This window comes from Cylas formicarius, unplaced genomic scaffold (genome assembly GCF_029955315.1).
Source record: "Cylas formicarius isolate icCylForm1 unplaced genomic scaffold, icCylForm1.1 PGA_scaffold_10__41_contigs__length_53128322, whole genome shotgun sequence".
NCBI classification, from domain to species: domain Eukaryota; kingdom Metazoa; phylum Arthropoda; class Insecta; order Coleoptera; family Brentidae; genus Cylas; species Cylas formicarius.
In genome coordinates, this window is record NW_026844214.1 from 36,486,125 (window position 1) to 36,510,765 (window position 24,641).

At 33.9% G+C, this 24,641-nt stretch overlaps 1 protein-coding gene across 1 annotated transcript in view; it reads left to right on the forward strand.

The window, feature by feature from the left end:
- Positions 1-23,801, forward strand: part of LOC132695644 (S phase cyclin A-associated protein in the endoplasmic reticulum) — an 88,365-nt gene extending 64,564 nt beyond the window's left edge. Inside the window, exons 19-23 of the mRNA XM_060660027.1 lie at positions 11,001-11,166; positions 11,576-11,767; positions 16,668-16,862; positions 22,752-22,922; positions 23,117-23,801. Coding sequence (XP_060516010.1) covers positions 11,001-11,166; positions 11,576-11,767; positions 16,668-16,862; positions 22,752-22,922; positions 23,117-23,188 — 796 coding nt within the window. The 3' untranslated portion in view covers positions 23,189-23,801. The remainder of the gene's footprint in view (positions 1-11,000; positions 11,167-11,575; positions 11,768-16,667; positions 16,863-22,751; positions 22,923-23,116) is intronic.
- The last annotated feature ends 840 nt before the right edge of the window (positions 23,802-24,641 follow it).

Below are 24,641 nucleotides of genomic sequence, written 5' to 3' on the forward strand. Positions count from 1 at the left end.
CGACCCCATTCACAATAATCGCAGTATTGAGTGTGTGCAATGATTGCAAGTGTATATTTTTGGGGTGACTATTCAATTCGAAGTTCGATAATACTATCAAGTAAGCCAGGGGGTGAAAATACCTTTCCATTGTGATGTTCTTTTTTTACAGTTTCCAATATATCAGGGCGTAGCTTTGTTTTATTGATTTGAAGTTTGTGGCACCCAACTTCTAAATATAGTGGATACTAAGTGGTTGCAACCACCGTTACCATTTGTATCTTTGCATGTCGATTTGGTTGAATAGAAATAGGTTCCTGCGACTATTGAAATTACCATCGTTTTTGCAATGCCGGTGATATAAATATTAATTTTTTGACGCTATATTATTTTATTATAATGGATTATACGCTTTTTCCTAGCGTTATTGGCTATAAAGATAATCGAATGACCAACAACATCGTAAGTGCAAAAACAATAATAAATAAGAATTTGAATTCTTGACAAAAATAATAATCATCTGTCTATGTCTATTTGATAAAATTAGTTCTATTCGTACTAGTACTTACTGAAAACAAAAAAAAAAGTATATTATACAAGTTTGATAAACGACGTTTGGGTCACGAGTTTATTTGGGACGAGTGGAGCGAATGTTTAATAAACGTCTGACTTAAAAAGTTTACCAAACGTGTTGCATACTACCTTTTCTACGATCGTTAGTTTTTGGGTAAATTTGCGGTGGTATTCCCGAAATGTCCGAAGTGACCCGGCCATGGAAAACGAAACTGATGTGGTAAAATGACACATTCCGCATCGGTGTATAATTATTTATTTTATAACGGGTAAGAGTTTCCACATTACAATCTGAAATATTTTTGAAACGCCACTGTATTTGTTTATTACCATATGGGATTTCTAACCTCAAAACATAAACAAAATTAGTCGTGGAGCAATATACGACGGAACAGCGTGTAAAAATTGTGCAAGCCTATTATGAAAATGGTCGATGATCAAGAAAAAATGCATATCGGGCTCTACATGAATTTTTCGGCGCGCAAAATCGACCTTCTGAGAGGACAATTTGGAATGTGGTTCAAAAATTTGAGCAAACTGGATCTGTAACTAACCTCAAAGTCCCTCAACGTGCTCGTACAGGTCGGTCAGATCAAAATATTGCCATTGTTCGCGAAAGTGTAGCCGAAGATCCAAACACATCGATTCGTCATCGATCGCAGCAAGTGGGCCTTACGTATTCAACCACACAGCGAATTTTGACAAAAGAATTGCATCTACACCCATATAAAGTCCAAATAACTTAGGAGTTGAAACCTTGAGATCATCAACAGCGCCGCGTGTTTGCAGAATGGATACGAGAACAAGGGGTTCATTTTTCAACGAAAATCATCTTTAGCGATGAGGCACATTTTCACGTTGGTGGCTTTGTAAACAAACACAATGCTCGTATTTGGGGATTAGAAAATCCAAGAGCGATGGTTTAAAAAGCAATGCATCCTCAAAAAGTGACTGTTTGGTGCGCATTTTGGTGCGGAGGAATAATTGGCCCTTTTTTTTTCGAGGATAATGCGGAGAACGATGTTACAGTTAATGGTGTTCGCTATCGAAACATGATATCTGATTTTTTCTGGAAGAAGTTGGGAGGAAGTTGGACATTGAAAATTTGTGGTTCCAACAGGATGGAGCCACTTGTCACAAATCCAGAGAAACGATGCAATTGCTGCGGGGAAAGTTTCCTGGTCGAATTATCTTACGTAACGGCGATATGAATTGGCCGCCGCGATCATGTGATCTTACTCCCCTAGATTTTTTTTTTGGGTATCGAAAAAGCAGAGTGTATAGAAATAAACCAAACACTATTCCAGAGCTGAAACAGGAGACTAGACGCGAACGGCATAGAACCTGAATTGTGTCAAAAAGTGATGGGAAATTTCAATAAACGAATTACGTAATGCCACATGAGTCGCAGGGGTCATTTGAATGACATCATCTTTCATACCTAATTGTAATACACTAATCTAAAATGGCAAATAAAAGTGTTTGTATGTTTTTATATTCTTCCGATTTTTTTTTATTATTTTAATGTGGAAACCCTTATTGAATCACCGTTTAGAAGGGAGTATAAAATTCATAATATATTACGGAACAAGTGTGGTAAACGGCATTATAGTCATGAGTTGATTTGATACGGGCGAAGCGCAGCGGAACAAGTGTTTAATAAATGAGTGACTTAAAAAGTTTACCAAACGTGTTGCATACTATACTTTTTCTACGATCGTTAGTTTTCGGATACATTTTTGCAAAACAACAGGAATACATTCACTAACATAACCGTCAGAATTGATAAACGTTCATATTCAACCCGTGCGGTAAAATCTCCGAAAACATCCGATTACTCCCAAACCCGTGCGGTAATATCCCGGAAGTGTCCGAAGTGGCTCGGATCCGTGGGACAAGAAACTCACGTTGTAAAGTGACGTTTCCTGCACGCTAGATCGCTGTATAATTAAGTATTTTACAGAAGGGAGTAGAAAAAAGATATTTCAAGATTACAATAATCCTTAGATATTATTTGCTCACCCGATATACGTTATACACCAATTCATTAATTATTTAGGGCAATTTGAAAGATGATTGTTATGAAAAATGACCAACGGAAGTGGAAAATTATTATTTTTTTAATTTATCACATGCGGACGGGTCATGGAAATCGGAAATTTTCACTTGACTAGCGGCAGCTAATTATTTTCACTATTTTATTATACGGCACGGACAAATTCGAACCGGTTCAGAGTCGGTTCGAGAGATGTACATTTTCGATACGCATTTTTTAAATTTTACTAATATTCTATTCATAATAATAATATTCTACTTGTAGAATATTTTAATAAAACGTTTGATAATTTTATATAGAAAGTTTGTGACAATCGCACCTTTAAAAGTAAAAACTAAATCCCAATTTTAAATAAGCTACCCTAGGACACCAACCAATAGAATGTTTTTTATAAATATCTACGATTCGGAAGCTTCAAAATTAGTTAGTCACTTCGTTCATAACATATGCATGCACAAATCACGACAGCATATAAATGCATGCAAATTGGGAGGAGGTTAATTCATGATCCTCAATGAAAAATATTAAAGTAGGTGCCTACAGTATTGTGCGTTTAACGCAATAATTTAATCAATCAAGCGGATTTAAGAGCGATTCGAAAAAGGCGTAACTTTGTTATAGAAGGTAATTGATTAGGGTTAGTGGCATTTACTGGGCCATTACGTTACGTATGTATATGCCCATATGGCAGATTTTGGTGGTGCCTATGAACCATGATATAGTTTGCAGGGAGTTTGTTGCTTTATATTGTACCCATCGAATAGTGAAGTCAAAAATTGTAGCAATATATAAGTAGATATTAACAGAAATCACTTTTAATTTTGTGTAATAAAATATAGCGGGTCCCATTTTCAATTTCATGGTTGCAATTGATTTCGTGTAGATGTGGCAACGCCGCGTTTGCAAATTTATTGCCAAAATATACTGTTACGGCTGTATACCAAGTTTAGCTGTCCGGAACTATTAATAACGTGAACCACCTCCTCTAAGCTGCTAAAATATAACAATATAATAAAAGTAGTGAGTGCGGTTGAGAGGCAAGAGGTAATAATAGCATGCTCACCAGGTATAGCTCATCAATCAGCGCCATTTAAGTTACCGTTCATAATTTCTTTGAAGGAAATTTACATTTAGTTAAATCAGTAGTTTTCAAAATAAAGCCGTTCAAGATTCCAAAATTTTTCTATTTTATGAAAAAACGAAGTATGCCAGAACAAAAAATATTACTGTTACTTACTGATTCAAAGGGCGCATATAAAACAATAAATCATGAAAAGCAAAATTTATCACCATTTAAGAAAAATGCTGTTATCGGGAAACGAGTTTTTAAAGTTTGATCAGTTACTGCACTGTCCTTACCTACTTTTTGTATCCTGCATCCAATTACAAAAAACAAGATACCTCTTTTTTCGTTGGTTATAATCCGTTTGCACGAAAATTGATAAAATAGTACAATTTCCAATAAACAATCATACGCGTCGCATAGTTAGCTATGGATTCGAAGCGATACGAGCCCTAACAACTAATTGTACGGACGATGTACGAAATAATAAGAAAACATATTTATACTTATTTTAAATTGATTTTTTTTTGCCTTTTCGATAGAAAAATGAAATCACGCACTTATTTTTATACCAAAAAGTGCTATCGTAATGAATTATTTTTTTATTTCACATAAATTACATAACAAAATATCAAAAACATACCGAATTTGCTGACGCATTTAAATCTTTTACTTTAAATCGAAAATTAATAAGAAGTAACATCACCTTTCGCGGCAATAACAGCTTTTATGCGTTTTGGCATGGAATCTACCAAAGTCTTGCAATATCGGGGGTGAAAGTGTTTCAAATTTCGGTGATTTTTGCCTTTAATGCTGGAACTGTACGCTGAGGATTGTTACGCAAAGTCTTTTTCATCCGATGCCATAAAGTTTCAATAATATTCAAGTCGGGGCTACTTGATGGCCACGATACAGCTTTCATATTATGGTTCCCAAACCACTTTTTTGTTGTTTTCGCAGTATGGCAGGACGCACCATCTTGTTGAAATATAAAATTTTCATTTTCAAAAGTTCGTTCTATTGATGGAATCAAACTTCTTGATAAAATTTGTTGGCATTTTTCTGTATTTACAGTACCATCAATGAACTCGTAGTTGCCGACCCCTTTACCACTCATACACCCCCATATCATAACATCCTGGGGAAATTTTACCGTGCGCTTTAGACAATCTTTGTGGAAGGCTCCTGATTTTGTACGAATCACCCTTTTTCGAAAATCGCCTGCACACACATCAAATTTTGATTCGTCGCTGAAGGTAACGTTACTCCACGTTTCCGTTGTCTAGGATATTTTAGATTTTGCCCAATCCAAACATTTTTTCTTCTGAATAGACGTTAATAATGGGTTTTCCTTTGCCTTTAACAAAAGTATATCATAGAATATTAATAATTTTTATATTGAAGCAGGAAAAATTGTAAACTTACCTTATAAAAACTCAAACCAGACTTATGCATCCATTGTCTACAACATTCCCTGGAGACATTTAAGTTTGCCTCGTGATTCTATTGGGCTTGAATTTGTCGTAAGACGCTTCGTCTGCTAGTTTTACAAATCTTGACCAGAATACGACGATCTCTTTCAGTGATTTTACGGGGTCGGCCTGAACTTTTACCACGAACGCGAACACTAGCTGTCTCTCCATACTTTTTTATAATATCCCCGACTGTTGATTTTGCATTACTCAAGTCATTTCAAAGTTTTTGCACCACCACGCGTCATTTTCTTATCAACTATTATACAAACTTGAAAGATACAACCCGAACTGACATCTCATTCATCTAATCACACTACATTTTACCATCAATGCATGGGTAGCATTGATTTCTTGGTCAATAAACATTCGCATTTGTCAGCAAATTTGGTATGTATCCGTTATTTCGCCATGTAATTCATGCGAAATAAAAAATAATTGATTACGATAGCACGTTCTGTGTGTTATTCAATCGACAAAGCAAAAAAAAAATTTAAATAGATATAAAAATGTCTTTTTTATCTTTTTTTACATCGTCCGAACATTTAGTTGTTAGGGCTCGTAGAAACGAAAATCTAAATGTTGACAACTATAGAAACCACTTCCTAATTTATAACCGCTTCTTAATTTATAACAGTGTTTTTATAATTATCGATAAAGTTGAAATAGTGTATAATCAGCGGTACCCTGGCAGAATTTCATCCAGTTCGGCTTACTTTCTGTGGCTCCGCATTTCAGAAATCTGCCTGCCTCGAAATGAAAATGAAATAGGGTTGTTCTGGCCTACTTGGTTTTTTTCATAAAATAAAAATATCTTAGTATTATGTTAAATTTTTGAGCTACTGTATTAAAAAATTTTTCGACATGGAGTATATTAGACAAAAGTTGTTTAGAACTATCTAGCGAGTTCAAAAACATAAGAATATACAAGGAGTTTCTAGTTAAAATAAGAATGTCGAGGTTATTTCCGGTGAAACCGCTTTGCGAAATTGCTTTTATACAGTAGTTTCATTGTCACTCCGTGTATTGTATATAAAATGAGTAGTAGTGCAAAGGTGAGACATATCCCTGAAACCTTAAATTCAAATGCTTAGTAGATACAAGGAAAATTGGTTACATATTAAACCATAATCTTTATCTTTTTTATTTAAACAACACAAAGTAAAATTGGCACAATGTAAAGAATTGTATCAAAATGCATCGCTAAATTCCTTGCATGTTTTGTGCAACTAATTACATCATCCTCAATTCTAACATTAAATCGAGGTTCAATGTTGTCCCTGTTGCCTGTGACAAAAAAGAAGGCAATTTGAAAACCACGCTCCAAATAATTTTGAATCTCTATTTTCATTAATTATTTATTTGTTAGACATTCGCTCCTTGGCAAATCTAGACTTTGAAGAAAGGAAGTCACTAGAAAGTTGTCTGTGATTAAGAGATAAAAGAATATTTCCGAGATGGCCTTTACAATAGCAGCTGTTCGTTGAATAATGTATTTATTGAATTGAAAATTGAAACAAATGGGAAGAGGCCTGCAAAAATGTGGAACAATATATAGGAGGAACGCGTAATTCAGAATCCTGGCGTCTAATTAAATCTCTTAGAACCAATAGGAAAGAAAAAGTACATCTAGAATACTATGTGGGAAATATACTACAAAAAACTGCTAACAGAGGATAGACCTACTTTTATTGGAGAAAACTCGGAGACAACATCAGACGAACAAAAGGATATAGATCTTAGCTTAGAAGAAGTAAAAATGGCCATTAAAAATATGAAGAATAATAAAGCTGCCGGCCCAGGAGGCATTGTTCCTGAACTAATAAAATACGGATCAGAAAAACTATACCGAATGATACACCAAATGTTTCTAAGAGCAATAAATGGAGAACAACTACCAAAAGAGTGAACAACTGCATATATGACATCGATATTCAAACAAGGCGACCGTAAAAATTGCGAAAATTACAGAGGAATTAGCGTAATATCATCTATGGGAAGACTATATGGAAAACTCGTAAAGGCAAAACTAGAAATAGAAATAAAAGGCAAAATTGGAGAAGAACAAACAGGTTTTACGGCGGGTCGATCTTGTATAGACCACATATATACACTACAACAAGTGATAGAGAAGAAAATGGCTAAAAATAGAGCGGTTCACTTAGCCTTTATAGACCTAAAAAAGGCATAGGACACCATACCCAGGGGGATACTATGGAAGGCAATGAAGACCATCGGATTGCCACAAAAATTAATAGAGACCGTTAAAAAAATGTTTGAAAGAAACCAAATATCTATAAAAATCGAAGATAGACTCTCAAAAAGCTTTAAAACAACAAAAGGGCTGCTACAAGGATGCTCCACATCACCAACATTGTTTAAAATATTGGGTTGTTCGGAAAGTCATTTCGTTTTTTTTGGGGAACATGAAAGACAGTTTTCGTATAATGAATAAATATTTTATTAAATTTTATATTGGCCATTCTGGTCCAACACCTTTTGCCATCTTTCTGGCAGTAACATAATTCCCCTCTCATAAAAGTTTTGGTCCTTGCTGACAAAAAACTGGTTCAGGTGGTTTTTGACATCTTCATTTGAGGTAAAGGTTTTGCCATCCAAAAAATTTTGCAGGGACCGGAACAAATAGTAGTCGGAAGGCGCCAGATCTGGAGAATATGGTGGATGTTGCAGTACGTCCCATTCAAGCTGTAAAAGTTTTTGGCGAGTGACCAAACTTGTGTGAGGTCTCGCATTATCCTGGTGGAACACTACACCCTTCCTGTTGATTAATTCGGGCCTCTTCTCTTTAAGTGAATCATTCAATTTGTCCAGTTGATGACAATAGACTTCTGAATTAATCGTTGTATTGTCCGGCAAAAGCTAAAAAAAAACGATTCCTTTGACATCCCACCAAACGGAGAGCATCACCTTTTTTTGGTGAATGTTGGCTTTTGACACGCTTTGAGCCGGTTCATCTTTTCTGCTCCATGACCTCTTGCGTTTAACATTGTTGTATACAACCCATTTTTCGTCCCCAGTAATAATCCGCTTCAAAAATGGATCATTTTCTTGACGTTTGAGGAGCGAATCACACACGACGACGACACAAATTTCGCTCCGTAAGGACATGGGGCACCCACACATCGAGCTTCAAGGTTAAGCCCATGCCTTTCAAATGGCCATAAACAGTCGAATTCGACAAATTTAATCTCTCACCGATCTCTCGTGTCGTTATTCGCCGATTTGTATCAACTAATGCCTTTATCGCATCTTTGTCAGCTTCGACCGGCCTTCCAGACCGTGGTGCATCTTCGACATCAAAATTGCCGGATCGAAATTTTGCAAACCAGTTCTGGCACTGGCGTACTGTTAACACGCCTTCTCCATACACATCTGTCAATTTTTTTCTCGCTTGGACAGCATTTTTACCTTTTCTGAAGTAAAAAAGTAAAATATGACGAAAATGCTGCTTATTGCTCTCCATATTTAAAAGGGCACCAACCAAAAACTACTGCGTAGAATTAATAGAACTTTTTCACACACAAGCCTTGCAATATCAGCTCTCAAGACATATAATGATTATGCGGCTTAAGTCTGAAGTTGGTTTCGAAAAAACGTAATTAAGTCCTCTGACGGGAAAAAACAAAATGACTTTCCGAACAACCTTATATTTCTAGAGGAGATCTTAAAACCATGGAAGAAAAAATGTGAACAAATGGGAATTCCATTTAGAGGCGACTGTCTTTACACTTTAAATTTCGCGGACGACCAAGTTGTACTCGCACAAGACGAAGAAGACCTAAGTTACATGTTACGAAAACTGAAGGAAGAATATGAGAAAAATGGAATGGAAATAAATTTTTCGAAAACGGAACAACAGAAGATGGAGAAAACTACCTACAAGTCGATGAAAATCATCAAATAAAGAGAACCAAAAATTTCAAATACTTAGGTTTCATAATATCTCAAAAAGGGACAACAGAGGAAGAAATGAACAGTAGACTAGGCCAGACGCAAAACTGTATCAGACAACTAAATCCAATACTCTGGGATAGACACATCACTCGACTCACCAAATCACATATATTTAACACCATAGTACAGAGCGTAATGACATACGGCGCGGAAAACTGGGTGATCAACAAAAAATACAAAAGTAAAATTCAGGCCACTGAAATGGAATACTGGAGGAGAAGTTGTAGAATTTCGAGAATAGACAAAGTAAGAAACGAGGAGATCAGGCAGCGAATGGGTGTCAAGAAAGACACCTTAACATTGGTAGAAGGAAAAGGGGTAGACCCAGAAGATCTTGGAGGGATGAAGTAAATGAATCTATGGAAAAAAGAGGTACCGGAGATGAATGGCAGGACAGAGATAGATGGAGGCGTAGGTTGAGAGAAGGGAGACAGCGACAGCTGTAAAAAACCCTATATATATATATATATATATATATATATATATATATATATATATATATATATATATATATATATATATATATATATATAGTATATATATATATATATATATATAACATTCGAAGTGTTTTCGGAGCGCGAGCATTGAAGATGCCAAGTGAGATTTTGGCGAAACGTCTGCAGGATTCCAGTCGGATGCAGGATTTGCAGGATTCCAGTCGGATGCAGGATTCCAGCCGGAGTTCGACGAGTGAACGGATGATATCCCGGAGTATAGTGTCATCATATATATATATATATATATATATATATATATATATATATATATATATATATATATATATATATATATATATATATATATATATATATATATATATATATATATATATATATATATGTGTATATATATATATATATATATATATATATATATATATATATATATATATATATATATATATATATATATATATATATATATATATATATATATATATATATATATATATATATATATATATATATATATATATATATATATATATATATATGATGACACTATATTCCGGGATATCATCCGTTCGCTCGTTGAACTCCGAAGTGTTTTCGGAGCGCGAGCATTGAAGATGCCAAGTGAGATTTTGGCGAAACGTCTGCAGGATTCCAGTCGGATGCAAGATTTGCAGGATTCCAGTCGGATGCAGGATTCCAGTCGGAGTTCAACGAGCGAACGGATGATATCCCGGAATATAGTGTCATCACATTTTTCCATCCGTGAATCAATACGTGAGAATATATATATATATATATATATATATATATATATATATATATATATATATATATATATATATATATATATATATATATATATATATATATATATATATATATATATATATATATATATATATATATATATATATATATATAAAGCGGGAACCGTATGGAACGCTATCTTTTATCTAGAGAATAGAATTCTGTCGACAATAAATATTGTGAAGATTGCAGCAATTTTCTTTAAATATGCATCGTCGAAATCCTAGTAGTTGTATCAAAACGAAAGTTATAATTAAATTCGCTTAAGTTTACTGGCGGAGATTACTTGTTGTGTGACAGGTGTCTTTACTCTGTATCGATAGACTCACGTTGTAATTAAAATTTTATCCCTTGCGTTTGGGGGTTGCAACTTTTCTAATCATCAAGTTAAACACAATTAAAATCTCGTTTATATTGCTTTCGAATTCGTCTTGTTTTATGCCTTGGATACGAGACAGGGACGAGAGAAAGAGAGAGAGTGTTTCGTTTAATATAAAAATATGGTTGTTAAAAAAACATAACATTTTGTAACTGAAACTCACTGAGTTAGATTTGAATTTCAAAGCGCGGGTTTCGGTAATATAATGTTAACATGTTAACTACTGTTTTTGTTTCAGTTTTTCGGTTTGCGTCGGAATCGTAGAGCAATTGGCGCGCTGTTGTTTGGCAGTAAGGGGTCCTGTCCACGACACAGCACCTGCTTGCTCATTTCTACTGGCGGCACTAGAATTTCTAGCAGCTCTTGCCGACCATTGTCCCGAGGATTCGGATCCCACTCATTTGGTAATTCTTTGTTTATGATAGATGAATCTTGCGCTATTTCGTCCAAAACATAAACATAAATAACTATAGGTTAGTGATTTACGGGACCATTGCCCATATCATCAAATCGCTACAAATAGTTTTCAGCACATAGGACACAGAAAACTAGCGAACAATAGACCAAGACGAAAATTGTACTAAACAATATCGCTGCAAAAATTAAGAATTTTAGAACAGTATTAAATTAAAAAATATACCATCGCATTTAAATTAATTGAGGACAGTTTTTAATTTTAGACAGGTTCTACGAAACCGTGACCTACAATTTTTAATGTGTTATTAAAGGCGAGTTTTTTGATTATTAATTCGAAGTGTCACCTATTCCAACTTATAGCTTCTCAAAGCAAGAAAAGACGTTGTTGTATTCTAGATTAGTACGCTTCATGGTACGGAACTTTTGGGTTGCGTGTCTATGCTGTACGGTTCCCTATTGCCACCCGACTCCACCCCTCGAGTCGAAGGTCATATCCCTCCACCAATTCCGCCACTATGTCTAAATCTTGCCACCGCTACTGTGCGATTGTTGAGAAGAGTTGCCGAGTTGGATCTCAACAAATTTCAAGTAAGTTTCTTTTTTATAATTATTAAATGACAATTTTTTCGGCAGTAAAATGTTTAATACAATGTTTATATAAATTGGTCCCTAAAATCTGGAAATTTGGAAACACCCTGTATTATGAACATATTACAGAAAACAAATAATGTAGGTAAAACGTAAAATGCGCCAAAAGACATAATCTGGTTAGCTATAGATTGTTGTCCACGTTTTTCATATGAAATACATACATTGGCATTTTTTTTTCTTCTAGTTATCAAAATTGCACTAATCGTTATGATGGAAAGGTACACTTTCTAGCTTTGCTTTCTCAAGCCCGGCCCAATGTTTAAACACCGTTGTTTGCAAACGGTCGAGTATCTGGTTTTAATTGAATCATATCGGTATAATCCCCGATGATGTTGAAAATTAGCTTTGCTTAAAGCTAATTCGTTCAAACGGACACTATGCCCCGTCAACTGAATTGATTTCGGTGTGGTCCCGAGGGAGGAACGCGCGGGTTGTAGGATGATGCCGCGTCCGCACGCACATGCAGCCCTCTGTTTATCTTTCGAATTGGGTTGTCTTTTCCCTCGAACGAGACCGCAAATTTATTCATAGATAATTCCGGGTAAAGACGGCGAATGTGTAGCGAACGACGAAACAAAGTGCAATAAATATTTGATTTTGGTGATTAGCTTCTCGACGATGATACATGTCGAGTAAATTTTGAAATCGAGTGAATCGTGAATACGAGTGGAATGATTCATTATACAGGTTGATTTATACGTTATAGAGCAACGCTTAATCCTATCAGTCTTAATTAACTCAACCTTTACACTAATTAATGTAGAGGAGCACAAGGTTGTTTCTTTTATCTTGAGTTTACTACTCCACTTTAAAAGATGGATTACTGTTGAATGGCCTGATTGATAGGATGATCTGTTGCTGTATTGTGGATAAGTCATGAAACACCCGTTATAATGAATAATTACACACGTATTTACGATTACCTCTATTTCATTTTTGTGGGGGTGGCAGAGAAGTTAATTTATGTAGAGAAGGAAAAGGTTGTTTCTTTTCTCTTTGAGTTTACTATTCCACTTTGATAGATGCATTCCGGTCGGAATTTTCAATTTCCTGATTGATAGGATCACCTGTTACTCTACGGTGGATAAGTCATGAATCACGATTACCTCTAGTTCTTTTTTTTTCAAAGAAACTTCCATAGGCTACTGTAATACTTTTTACAAAACTTCTGGATTCCTGCTGCGTCGGTTTTTGCTCGGTCGAACTTGCTGACGTTTCGCCAATCATCCTGTTGGCTTCTTCATAGCTTGACTGAAACTGGCTCACATTTTATTCTGTACCTGCTTATATATTGTTTGAGGGGGGCGGAACTCAATGAGGGGTATAAACACCATCTCGGATGACTGATTCTCATATTGGTGACAGGTAGGGACCTCTTAATCTTTCTAACTGAGACTCAGCTCAGCAAGTTCGACTCAGCAAAGCAGGAGGAATCCAGAAGTTATGTAAAAAGTACCTCTACTTCATTTTTGTGGGGAGAAAGAGAAGCTAAATTATCTAGAGAAGCACAAGAATGTTTCTTTTCTGTTTAAGAAAGATTCATTTCATTCATTTATAAATAATTGCTATAATTCTTAATCCGGGTAAGATAATCATATCAAAATTCGAATTAAAAACTAAATGATGACTTATTTTGTTTATTATTTTTTACCCTGTAAAGCTCACGACTCTTTTGACTCCATACTATAAAAAGTAATCCTTTTGCGTAGAAAACGTTTTCCTGATTAATATTCATATCTCAAGCCTTTCGTCTTTATGTCTTGCATATAAACGTATGAAAACATGCATCCTTAAATTGTCTCATGACCTTTGCGAAGATTGTTCATCTGTTCTCTCAAAATTCTCTCCTGCTTCGAATGCTGATAGTTGTACACCGTTTTTAAGTTTGTTCGTCATTTCAAATGATTCTCTGAGGAAGACCGTTAGACGCCCATCATCTAATTTTCTTGCTTTCAATTTACTTTTTTTTTGACAAACATTATTTTTAATGTTCCTGTGTGTTTGTCTTTATAAGATTAGCTTTGGACTAGCTTAGGCGATGTTGTTGTGGGTCCTCTGTTTAAGACGTCTTTAAATTTAAAATATATAATGTTGGTTATTATATATTTTTCTTTTTATGCTGATTTGAATTTATCGTATACCCATTTATACGCATTTTTGTGTTGAGAAAAGAGAACAGAGAAAATAATAAATAAAGTTAATGAATTTTATTATTTTTTTCCTGTTTTTCTGTTATCCAAACCAACCGCCTCTTACGACATATTAGCCCGATGCTTTTGGGACCAATAACCAATAACCCTTTCTATGTATAAACAGATAAACATGTACTGTCTCAACCAGTGTTGTCCCCATTAAAATTAGTTTCTGTCTTTATGATACTGCACAACTAATTTAAATAAATTTAACTCTATCTCATTTTTAGTAAGTATAATATTGAAATGATGAATAGTCCCTGGCACAAATAAAATTAACATTAGAAGTTTATGTTATGTTTATGTTTTTTTTTGTTCAATAAGATATTTTTTTATTGGCGAAATATAACAAATTATGAGCCTTTACATAAATATTAAAGCACGCATAGAAACATTGGAGTTAGATCTGGCCATAGCGTGGTACTCCGTAATGGTATATTATAATGTTCATTACGAAATGTTATTTTTTTCCCTTTAGTATGACGAAATAGATGTTTTTAATAGCTTTTATGTAAGAAGCAGGAAAGTTCTGTGATTTTCTGCCAATCTAAAATTTAAATCTAATGATAATTAAGTTATAGCCCAGTTTAAATGCGATTTTGATTTGGATTTCTTTTTTTTAAATGACGACTTGTTTTGTTCGCAAATTAATGAAAAACTCGCCAACATATTATAACTTGAGCCGTTATAAGTCGCTAGAGAAAATGTAAATATTTTTCTTAATTATTATGAATGGCCTCAAAAGTAAGAGTGCCCCAGAAAGCTAATTATTATCCACGCTTCAACCTAGTTCTTAGTTCCGCATATTATATACCCGCGGGACATCTAGAGCCGCGTGCTCGTCTAAGTATCCCTGTGGAATTCCCGACGACCCTCTGAGGGATCGCAGGGTTAACGCACACGCCGTTAATCACTCGTAACGGTAACTGAATTTTTAGGAACTGCTTTGTGGTCTCCCAAGTATTCAAACAACAGATGAGTCTACTGATTCTTGTGCCAAATTTACAAAGGGAGATATGAACATCACATCACATAATTTACCTAGTGAATTTAGATGATATTTTCGTCTAAGCAGGCCATGATCTCTATTTTAATAATGTTATTATATTTTTAGATTCTATTATAAATTCTGAAACTTTCTATTTAACATATGTCGAGCTTTCTTGAGGTATTTTGGAGATAAACATTATTTCTTTGAAAATTTAGACAAAATAATCTATCACGTGAATAATTAACTATCTTTCAAGAATTAGAGGTTACAATCTGAAATTTCTTATTACATAAGGTTTTTATTATCGCAGATCGTGTTTGCAAAATTATTTATTTGAAAAGTATATAAATGGAACCCCGCGTATTTTAATATGGCTATAAAAAATCGATTGATTCTTGATCGAAAAGTATTACACACCAATACCTATTTTAAACCATTTTGGAGTTAAAAGCAAGAAACTAGAATAATGCAATTTTTAGTAGTAAGCCATGGCGATATAGTATGACAGATCTTTAATTTAGTTAATTTACTAAATTTATTTTATATTCACGGTCAAGTATAGTAATATTGCAACAAATAATAATAATAATAATAATCAACTTTATTTCACAATGTGACATAAATACATTACATAAAAATAATATACTAAACACAAAGGAAATCGGCGTCAAAAAAGAAAAAAGCACTAGATATTCTTACAAATTTCAACAATTATTTAAATATGACAGAAAAAATCTTCTATGGAGTAAGGTTATAACTCTATCAATAACTTTTTTATTGTGTATTTAAAGATTTTTAGATTGGCAATACATGCATAAATTCTTCCGAAGAATGAAAAGTTCAGAATAGCGATAAGCTTTAAAAATTATATTCTACTATAAATTTTATGCATACCCTCAGTGCTATAAACAAACAAAGAAACGTAATACATTCATAAGTAACACTACAATTTTTTCAACCAAACGACCCTAATCAGACTTTGAAGTAGATCCAAACTTATGAAAAAAAATTATTGTGTTACAGAAATCGCTATTCGGTTTGTTATGTCAATAAATCGATGTTTGAATATAAATTCGCCACATACATACACTTTTTTAATAAATTGTTAAATACCATCTAATTTGATTGTCAAAATATACCGTCATGGCTTACTATTAAAACAGTCATATTTGAAATGATATATGATAAATGATAAATGAATCATTCACTAAATTTACATTTTCACATTTTGCCAACATTCTGTAAGCGATAGCTTAAATCTCATGTCCATACAATACCTCAGCCTATTAAGAAGCTGTAACGAAAATTTCAGATTTGCATCTAAAACTGTAGAAAGATCATGATCATCATGATCATCATGATTTTCGCAAAATTGTTTAGAAAAAACAAGAGCTGTAGAAAGCTTTTTTAAATTTTGAATTTTGTAATTTAGTGTTGGAAATAGAATGATTATAAATATTATCTTTCCTGGACGTCGGGCGTCTGATAAATATCAAGATGTTATTTAATAAGCGTATAGAGTAATATCATGTACAAATTTACTTTTTGTGAGAGGGACACCTAGACTTTTTTCATGTTTAATATGTATCGATATTTGATTTGTAACGACATTATCCAATGATTTGTTAGTGTATCAAACCGATGTTTTTTTTAGGAAGTTCTCGGTGCCGAAGGTATATCCCTTCAATTCAGACACATAAGCAGCCATCTCTTGTGGTGCTGTGCTGTTCCTACCATACCAAAAACCAATGCAAAAGAATCTGACAGCAGCGCTAAAGCCTACGAGGATCTTTTGCACGAGGTCATTATGGTTAGCGGTTATTTTGCAATTGGAAACGTTGAAAATCAGGTAAGGGTAGAAGAAGAAACATATTCGAAATAAATTTAAATTATTAAAAAATTATTCCAACAATAGACTTGATATAAAATAATAATAAAAGTACACAAAAATTTTGTTTCAAAACCTGTTGCTTTTTTACGTTTGATATAATGTTGGAAAAATAGATCTAATTGATAAAATCTATATAGATGGGACACGCAAACAACGACTAAGAAATACATTGTGTCCGTAATGGAAATAATATCGATTGAAATTAGGCAATAATAACGGGGCGAATGAACGATCAACTCGTTCCTTTTTAATAATTCATTGGCAATCGATTCATTGTATGTGGTTGGACTTGTATCTGAGCATCGTTAATCCTTTTGTAGTCCTAATGGAAAATTTACATTAACTTAATCATATGTTTATGGTTCAAGTAACAAGTTTGGTTTGGTTGCATTTTATCGAAAAAGTTTCTACCGTCCTTCTGATTTGTAATCTTATTTAATTAATGTGGATATCGCCCGAGTTGGTGGTAGCGCCGCGATGCTGTTGTACGTCCACTACCACAACCACAAATGTCTTTAATTGTTGTTGCTAGTAAATAACTGTCTTTAATTGGTTTATTCGGTATCTTTCACTTGTACACGTCACTGTTTTCTTGAAATAATGTGGCAACCATTATCAGCAGTTCATCATATCAAGCAATGATGATAATGCCCTGTAGCTTACACTGTTGCTAAATTCTTTTTATTTTATTAAACGCAGGGTAATTTGTTAAAGATCTATATGGCTGATGGTTTTAAAAACTGGTAATTTTCTACATACTTGTATTGTATTGGTTAGTGTAGGTAAGGAAGTAATTTAAATTGCAAATTTCAGATATGGCCCTTTTGTACCTAGAAGTAACTTTGAATGTAACGATACTTTAGGGTAAGTCCAGTAGAGTTGGACCACTTTTCGTTTAAATGGAATAAAAATCCAAATATATAATTAAATGCAAAATATGTATTTAACCTGAGGCGAAAAGTTAAACCACCAACTTAAAAAATATTTTTGTCCACTCGCTACTCTTATAGCCACTTATAAAGCTTACAGATATTGTTATTTCAAGATGTCAGACGTTCATTACGCATTATTTTAGTCACGGATTTGGGAGTGATCGGTTGTTTTCGGTAGATTTTAGTCATGGTTTCACGTTTGTCAATTAGTTAATGTATTTGTGCTGTTTTTCCAAAAATGTACCCAAAAAGCAATGATCGTAGAAAAAATATAGTATGCAGCACTTCGATCAACTTTTTCAGTCATTCACAAGCTTGTTACTGAAATGGCGTTTATCAAACTTATCGGATAATATACTATTTATCTTGATAATCATTTTCCAGGAAACATATTTTGAAATGTTTTCATTAGTAGTTGATCGAATCATCCTAGCAGCCGAGTAAACACAATTATATTTTTCAACCTCCAATTCTTCTAGTCTATCATCAACTCATTCAAGATATCATCGTCTGCCTCTTCGTTTTCCATTTTCTATTAACTCTTTTTAACCTTCATACGTTCTAAATTTTTTGTAATATTTTTTATCCCTTCTTTTCACCCATTTCCTCTGTTCGTTTGATATCGTGGAAATTCAGTGCAATTATGAAACTGTTTCCACGTCAACATGATCTGCAGAACCATAAAATAAAAAGTGGCAGCAGTTACTACCAAATTTTTCCACGGTCAATCCAAAAGGCAATTTTATTTTAAAGCTTGAATATTTCGCATGCCGTCGCAAGCAACAAGTTTGATACACGCCATTTTAGTCACAAGTTTTATTTGGTTTGTTTTTTTTTAACGACCAGAAAATTAAGATATACAACGTGTATAAAACAGTATAAGGATGTGGATTTAAAATTTTTGGAGATGGCCCTCTCATCCTGAATTATTTTATGAGATAACCGATATTTATCGAATTGTTTGAATATTACGCTACGAATTATTTGCACCTTGCAAAAATTAGAGTTAACCTCGCAGTTTGAGTTTGGAGTTCTTTAAAACAATAGGTACTTCTAGATGTTAATAATGATTATCTATTTAGAGCAATCCAATAGACTACGTATTTGGTATATATTTTGGTATATATATTATTGTCTTGTCTGACATCAACAGGACATTTATTAATAAATTTCAGACTGACTTAGTATCTCCTCTTTCGTGACAAAATATTTAAACATTTTACAAACTAATGTTTATTTCACAAAATCGTCTAAATTTTGAGGTTTTTAGGACTTGGAAGAGTTGAGTCGATTTCTAAATGCATATCCGGTATGAATTTACTCACGACACTGTTAAAGTGAGATTCGACACTATCGGATGATTGATTTAAGTCACTATCACCTTTGTAATAATTTTCAATGTTATAATTTATCGAATTTAGGTTTTTTGGCAAGATTAATGTCGGAGAAAGCTGAAAGTTAATTTTTTTCTGTCTAGTACGATGGAGCAATTATATACTCACGATTTGGTCGATTGACACAGCCTGAAATGGATTTCGTTATACTAGGTGTCTGGAATTAAACTGCTTAACACTATTTGCTTTAGATGTACCCTCTCTGTAATTCAATGAACTTAAATTTACAAAATTGTTTAATTTATTTTAGTTTTTTTATTATTACTAATTCTGTCATTTTACAAAGCTTGAAAATTTAAAGAACTTTGAATAGTAATCAATAATTATTAAGCACCATTCATTATTATACATTTATCATTTTTTGGTTAATTCGAAGCATTGAGGATCGTTTCTGAACAAATTTTGTATTTGCATGGATAAACGTAGCCACTAAACAGACGAGTTTTTATTTCTACATTTTGCAATACCAAAATGTCGGACGTGAAAAATTTTTTAAGTGTAATATTTTGAAGGATAACACTCCTATTATACTCCAGTCAGGGCCGCTGAGCAGTTACGTCACGTATAGTGACGTAATCTAAAATGATCCGTATCCTACCATTTAGATGCGGATTTCAAAACTGACAAACAAAATTCTTCTGTCAATTTACGACATCCAGTAATGAACTAGATAAAGGTGTCATGCTATGACATAACTACGCAATAGGGAACTTTTAATTTGAAAAATACTGCTTATAAGTATATACTATTAAAACAACCACAGTTCACAAAAAAAATCAATTTAGGTGAGGAGCGGATTTGGTTTGTTGTCTAACACAAACGAGACATTTATTAATTAACTTCAGACTGTCTTAATACTGACGATAACCAGCTCAACACGCAGAAGTCCATAGTTCGTTGTTTTTTGTTCGCTTTAACTGAACATTCAGCAAAGGTTAAGAAGTTAGAAGATGTGGACGGCCTAACCTTGTTCTCTATTTTCTTTAAAACCAAAACATGGTCCTCCATTTGTTGAGTGAAAGCAAACGTTTTAATGCAACAAACTAGAAAGTTAAGGTTATATGTTCCGCTACAGGAACTTCTCGCGATCCCACTCTCGAAAAAAAAACGCCAGCAATAATTAATCAGATGTCCGACTACCGGCCTGCTATCCGTACAGCGTTCGGCCCAATAAAATGTCCATGGCACTCGTACCAGTTGCCATACTCGTCATTTACCTGCTCAAATGGAATGTTAAGTGACTTTGTATCTCCCAAAATAATGACGAGAACGATAAGTTTACCTCGCGTTATTATAGTCGACCTCGGTATTCTCGGAAGAACTCTGAAAAACGTTCTCCCCGATTGGCTGCCGGTTCTATCTTCTGTGGCCGGTCGGAACGTAACGAAAACAATAAATTTGATATAAAACACGCGCTCTCGTCTGCCGTGTGAGTTATGGGGGGACGCCTGTGTCGGGCGTCCGCCGCTATTAAGATAGCGAGGGCGCCATATAGGTTTAGATTTTTGGAACCTCTGCTTGGCATCCCGGGTGACAGAGTCACAGCTTACTTGGCACGCTGTTTCAAGATTTTAGGAATAAAAAATCATCGACATTGCAAAATTGCCAGATCCTACATAAATAAAATCTAGTTTACGTCCGGGCGTAAGTTTGCCAAAAATTCCACTTTACAGCTTGGGTCAGGCAATCCAACAAAGGATTATAAGCACGACAAATGAGACAGGTTGTCCCAAATATGTTCTTAATTATTATTAAAAACGCCCTTTATTTTAGATATCTTTTCCAAAAACTGTTTGGAGATAAATATTAAATTTTAAAAATTTAGTTCGAATTTTATGTTAAGCACAGATATAAAATATGTTCCATTTAAAATTACCAACTTTCCACTAGTTTTCATATCGATCTGGCAACGTTGCATCTACAGAAATATTTACAAAATATCACCTTTTTGCAAAACTTCTGAATTCCTCATGCGTCGGTTTTTATTGACTCGAACTTGCTAACGTTTCGCCAATCATCCTGTTGGCTTCTTCAGACCTTGACTGAAACTGGCTCGCATTTTACTCTGTACCTGCTTATATATTGTTTGAGGGGGCCGGAGCTAAACGAGGATGACTGCTTCCCATATTGATGACAGGTAGAGATCTGAGTCGCGGTTAAGATTATTAATAGATTTTTCGTTGCTAGAAGAATTCATACAGACGGATCATATTGTCAACTTTAAAAAGAGCCTATGTCATCTAGGGAACGCAACCTTAAGGCTTCTTCTCTATCAGACTCCGTGAAAAATTCTCCCCAGATGACTCTAAAATTTCTCATCTCTACGGGACTCCCAACACAAAGCAGGACCTTCGACCTATTGTCAGCACCATTGGTTCTCCCACATATTCTCCAGCAAAATATCCAGCTTCCTTATTAAAACCCCTTACAGGGAAAACTGATAGTTTCGTACTTAATTCCTTTCACTTCATTGATCGATTAAATAGCGTTACATTAAAATCCCTCTTTAGTAAAGTTCCTATTTCTGAAACTCTCATCATCATTTCAGATATATTAAAATCCAAGAATCTGGAACCAAACCTTCTCACCTTAAGTTAAAAATGCTTGTCTGGAACATATTTTTCTAATAAAGCTTAAATTTTTGAACAAACGTCGGGCACAGCTATGGGTTCTCCATCTAAAACCAAAATTATGTAAACGTTGCGTCGATGAAATTGAATGTTATTTGGCCTCATGGTCAAGAATCCCTAGTAGATTTTCTTAGAAATTTAAAAACTCTATACACACTAACATACGTTTTACCTTTGAATAAGAAACTAATAACATCCTCCCATTCTTAGATATTCTTATCAATAGAAAATCAGACCTCACATTACAGAAAACCTACGCACACAGACCGATACATTAATGCATGGTCACCACCATCCGGCCCAAAAATCATCGGTTATCAACTCTCTTGTTTACAGAGCCGTAAAACTATCTCAGCCCGAGTCACTGAATCCAGAATTAAAACACCTTACCTCCGCTCTTCTCTCTAATAATTTTCACATTAAAGATATTAAGCGTGCCATTACAAAATACATTTCACCACAACCTTCAAATAGTACTAAAAAAACATTATTGACCACATATCAAAAGTTCTAAAGAAACCAAATTTACCACTTGTCCAAAAATCTCTCAACATCTTCGATCCGTCAAAGTCAAAATTCAGAAGTGTTATAAGTAGCCTTTGGAAGTTTCTTTGTAAAATATCACCTATTTTCAGTCAGTGTAATTTGAAAATAATTTTAATTAACCTGAACTTTAATCAAATTGTTAGATTTATAATAGCCACCCTTAAAAACACTCGAACGTATTTACGTATTACTTTAATTATAAAGCTGGACTGATAATTGTTTTTTTTTTTTGTTACGAACAAAACATACATCAGAATTAAAATTTCTCATGCGTGGTTTGAGAACAACACATTGTATAAACAACTTTTATCGACGAAATTAATTCAATTTTGCATTTTGTTTCAGATGTTACTAGTTAGTGGTCAGCCTCCATCCGTCCTACAGCAACTGTGCTCTTTGCCTTTTCCTTATTTTTCCGTTGAAACTTTATCTGTCGTTTTATATCCCACACTGCTGGCGTGTTGTGTAGGCAACGAACATACAACAGCTTTGCTTAAACAAGAACTGTCATATGATGTAAGTACGTGTACGCCCAAATTTAAGGATTTTAGTATTTCCAGGGACTCACTTATCTCGAGATGTGAATCGAGGTAAAAAAAAAATCCTTAAAAATTTGAAGTACTTCTCCATGAAAACTAACCAACTTCAATTTAATATCAGTCTTGAAATGAGTACTGAAAAAGTTTGCTTTTACTTTACTTCGTTTTCAGATTTTGGAAGATTTTCGAAAATCCGCCTGTGGAAAAGAACATCGGCTTGTAAAACTACTTGACAAAAATTAAGAAGCCAACATAGTATTAACTATTTTATTACAAATCTCGTTTTCGTGCAATCGGATAATACTTCGATCCTGTAGTGATAAAAATAATTATAGTTGTAACCATATATTTTTACAACTTTCCTAATATTATATTAAAAAATTGATATATATTACCCGGTTCAACAAACAACTGGTCCGACTCAACCAAGTGCATTATTACTGATCAAACTGAATCTACAGCATTACAGTATGATACAGTTTAGTGAGCGATGCACTTGTGAGTCATTCAGTAACGTCACTATTTAAAAATATTAAAATAGCCAATAGCTTAACTGGCGCCATTGTGTGCATCTAAATGGTTAAAAAGGGGGGTAGTGGGGGGATGTGGGAAGAAATCATGATGGTGTTAAATTGGCGGTGCCCCGTAACCCTTCAGTTTTCCATATCATTGTGCGCACAGGGTGATTTTTATCCTTTGGAGTTAATTTAAGAGCTGTTTTCGCATCCATTTTTAATTTGTTAAAAACTTTGTAAATTATATACTCCATTGCTAATGATAATTTAAATAATTTATGCTAATATATTATGTTTAATTAACTAACAGTGTTAATCTTTCACGCAATAAAGAACTTAAAAAATGATTTTGCGTTATTTTGAATTAACTATTTTTTCGGCCCTTTCCCTAGAAAGCATATTGGCTAGTATGCAGCGCAGTGTCCACGACTAGAGATTTAACGGTTCGGAACAATTTTGGAAAAAAACACGGGTTTTTTCCGTTTTTTCCCAAACCTCGGAAAAATTGGAAAAAAACGGAAAATTTGACTTTTTTAAAATTAAATGGTAGGCAGCTAAACGAGTTAATATATTATGATATAAATGTATATTGGTTAGAATTGCTTCAATAAAAAAAAAACAAAATTTAAGATGCGTACTTTATTTGAAAATAATAAAAAAAAATAAAATCTCTTGGTCAGCAATACATAAACTCTGGAATACATAATAAACAAAAAAAATGTATACAAAAAAAAAAGAAGAACTGACACACCCCTGAAACCCCTTTTTTTTCGGCCACCAATTTTTGAATCACTATCCACGACAAACGTCATAATTTAATGATTAATCTTCATGGTTAACTCCTGCGTCGGTTGTTGTTAAGTCGACCTTGCTAACGTTTCGCCAATCATCAATTTTTGATAATTATATATTAATATAACGACAAGATAATTATTTAGTCAATTGGACGAAAATCGGAAGAAATCTAAATATTCCCAACCAATTATTACAGTTGTTTTTTTTTTGTAAAATTTTTCAAATTTTCCACTTTCTCTTTTTTGATTTAAAAGAAATGACTGAGAATTGAAACCACAATCTACAGTGAGTTACAAATAAAAAGTCATTCCGCAACTACCCCAAGGGCAACCCAAATGTATAAAAAACAAAGCATTTTATTCAACCCGGTATATTTTCAGAAATAA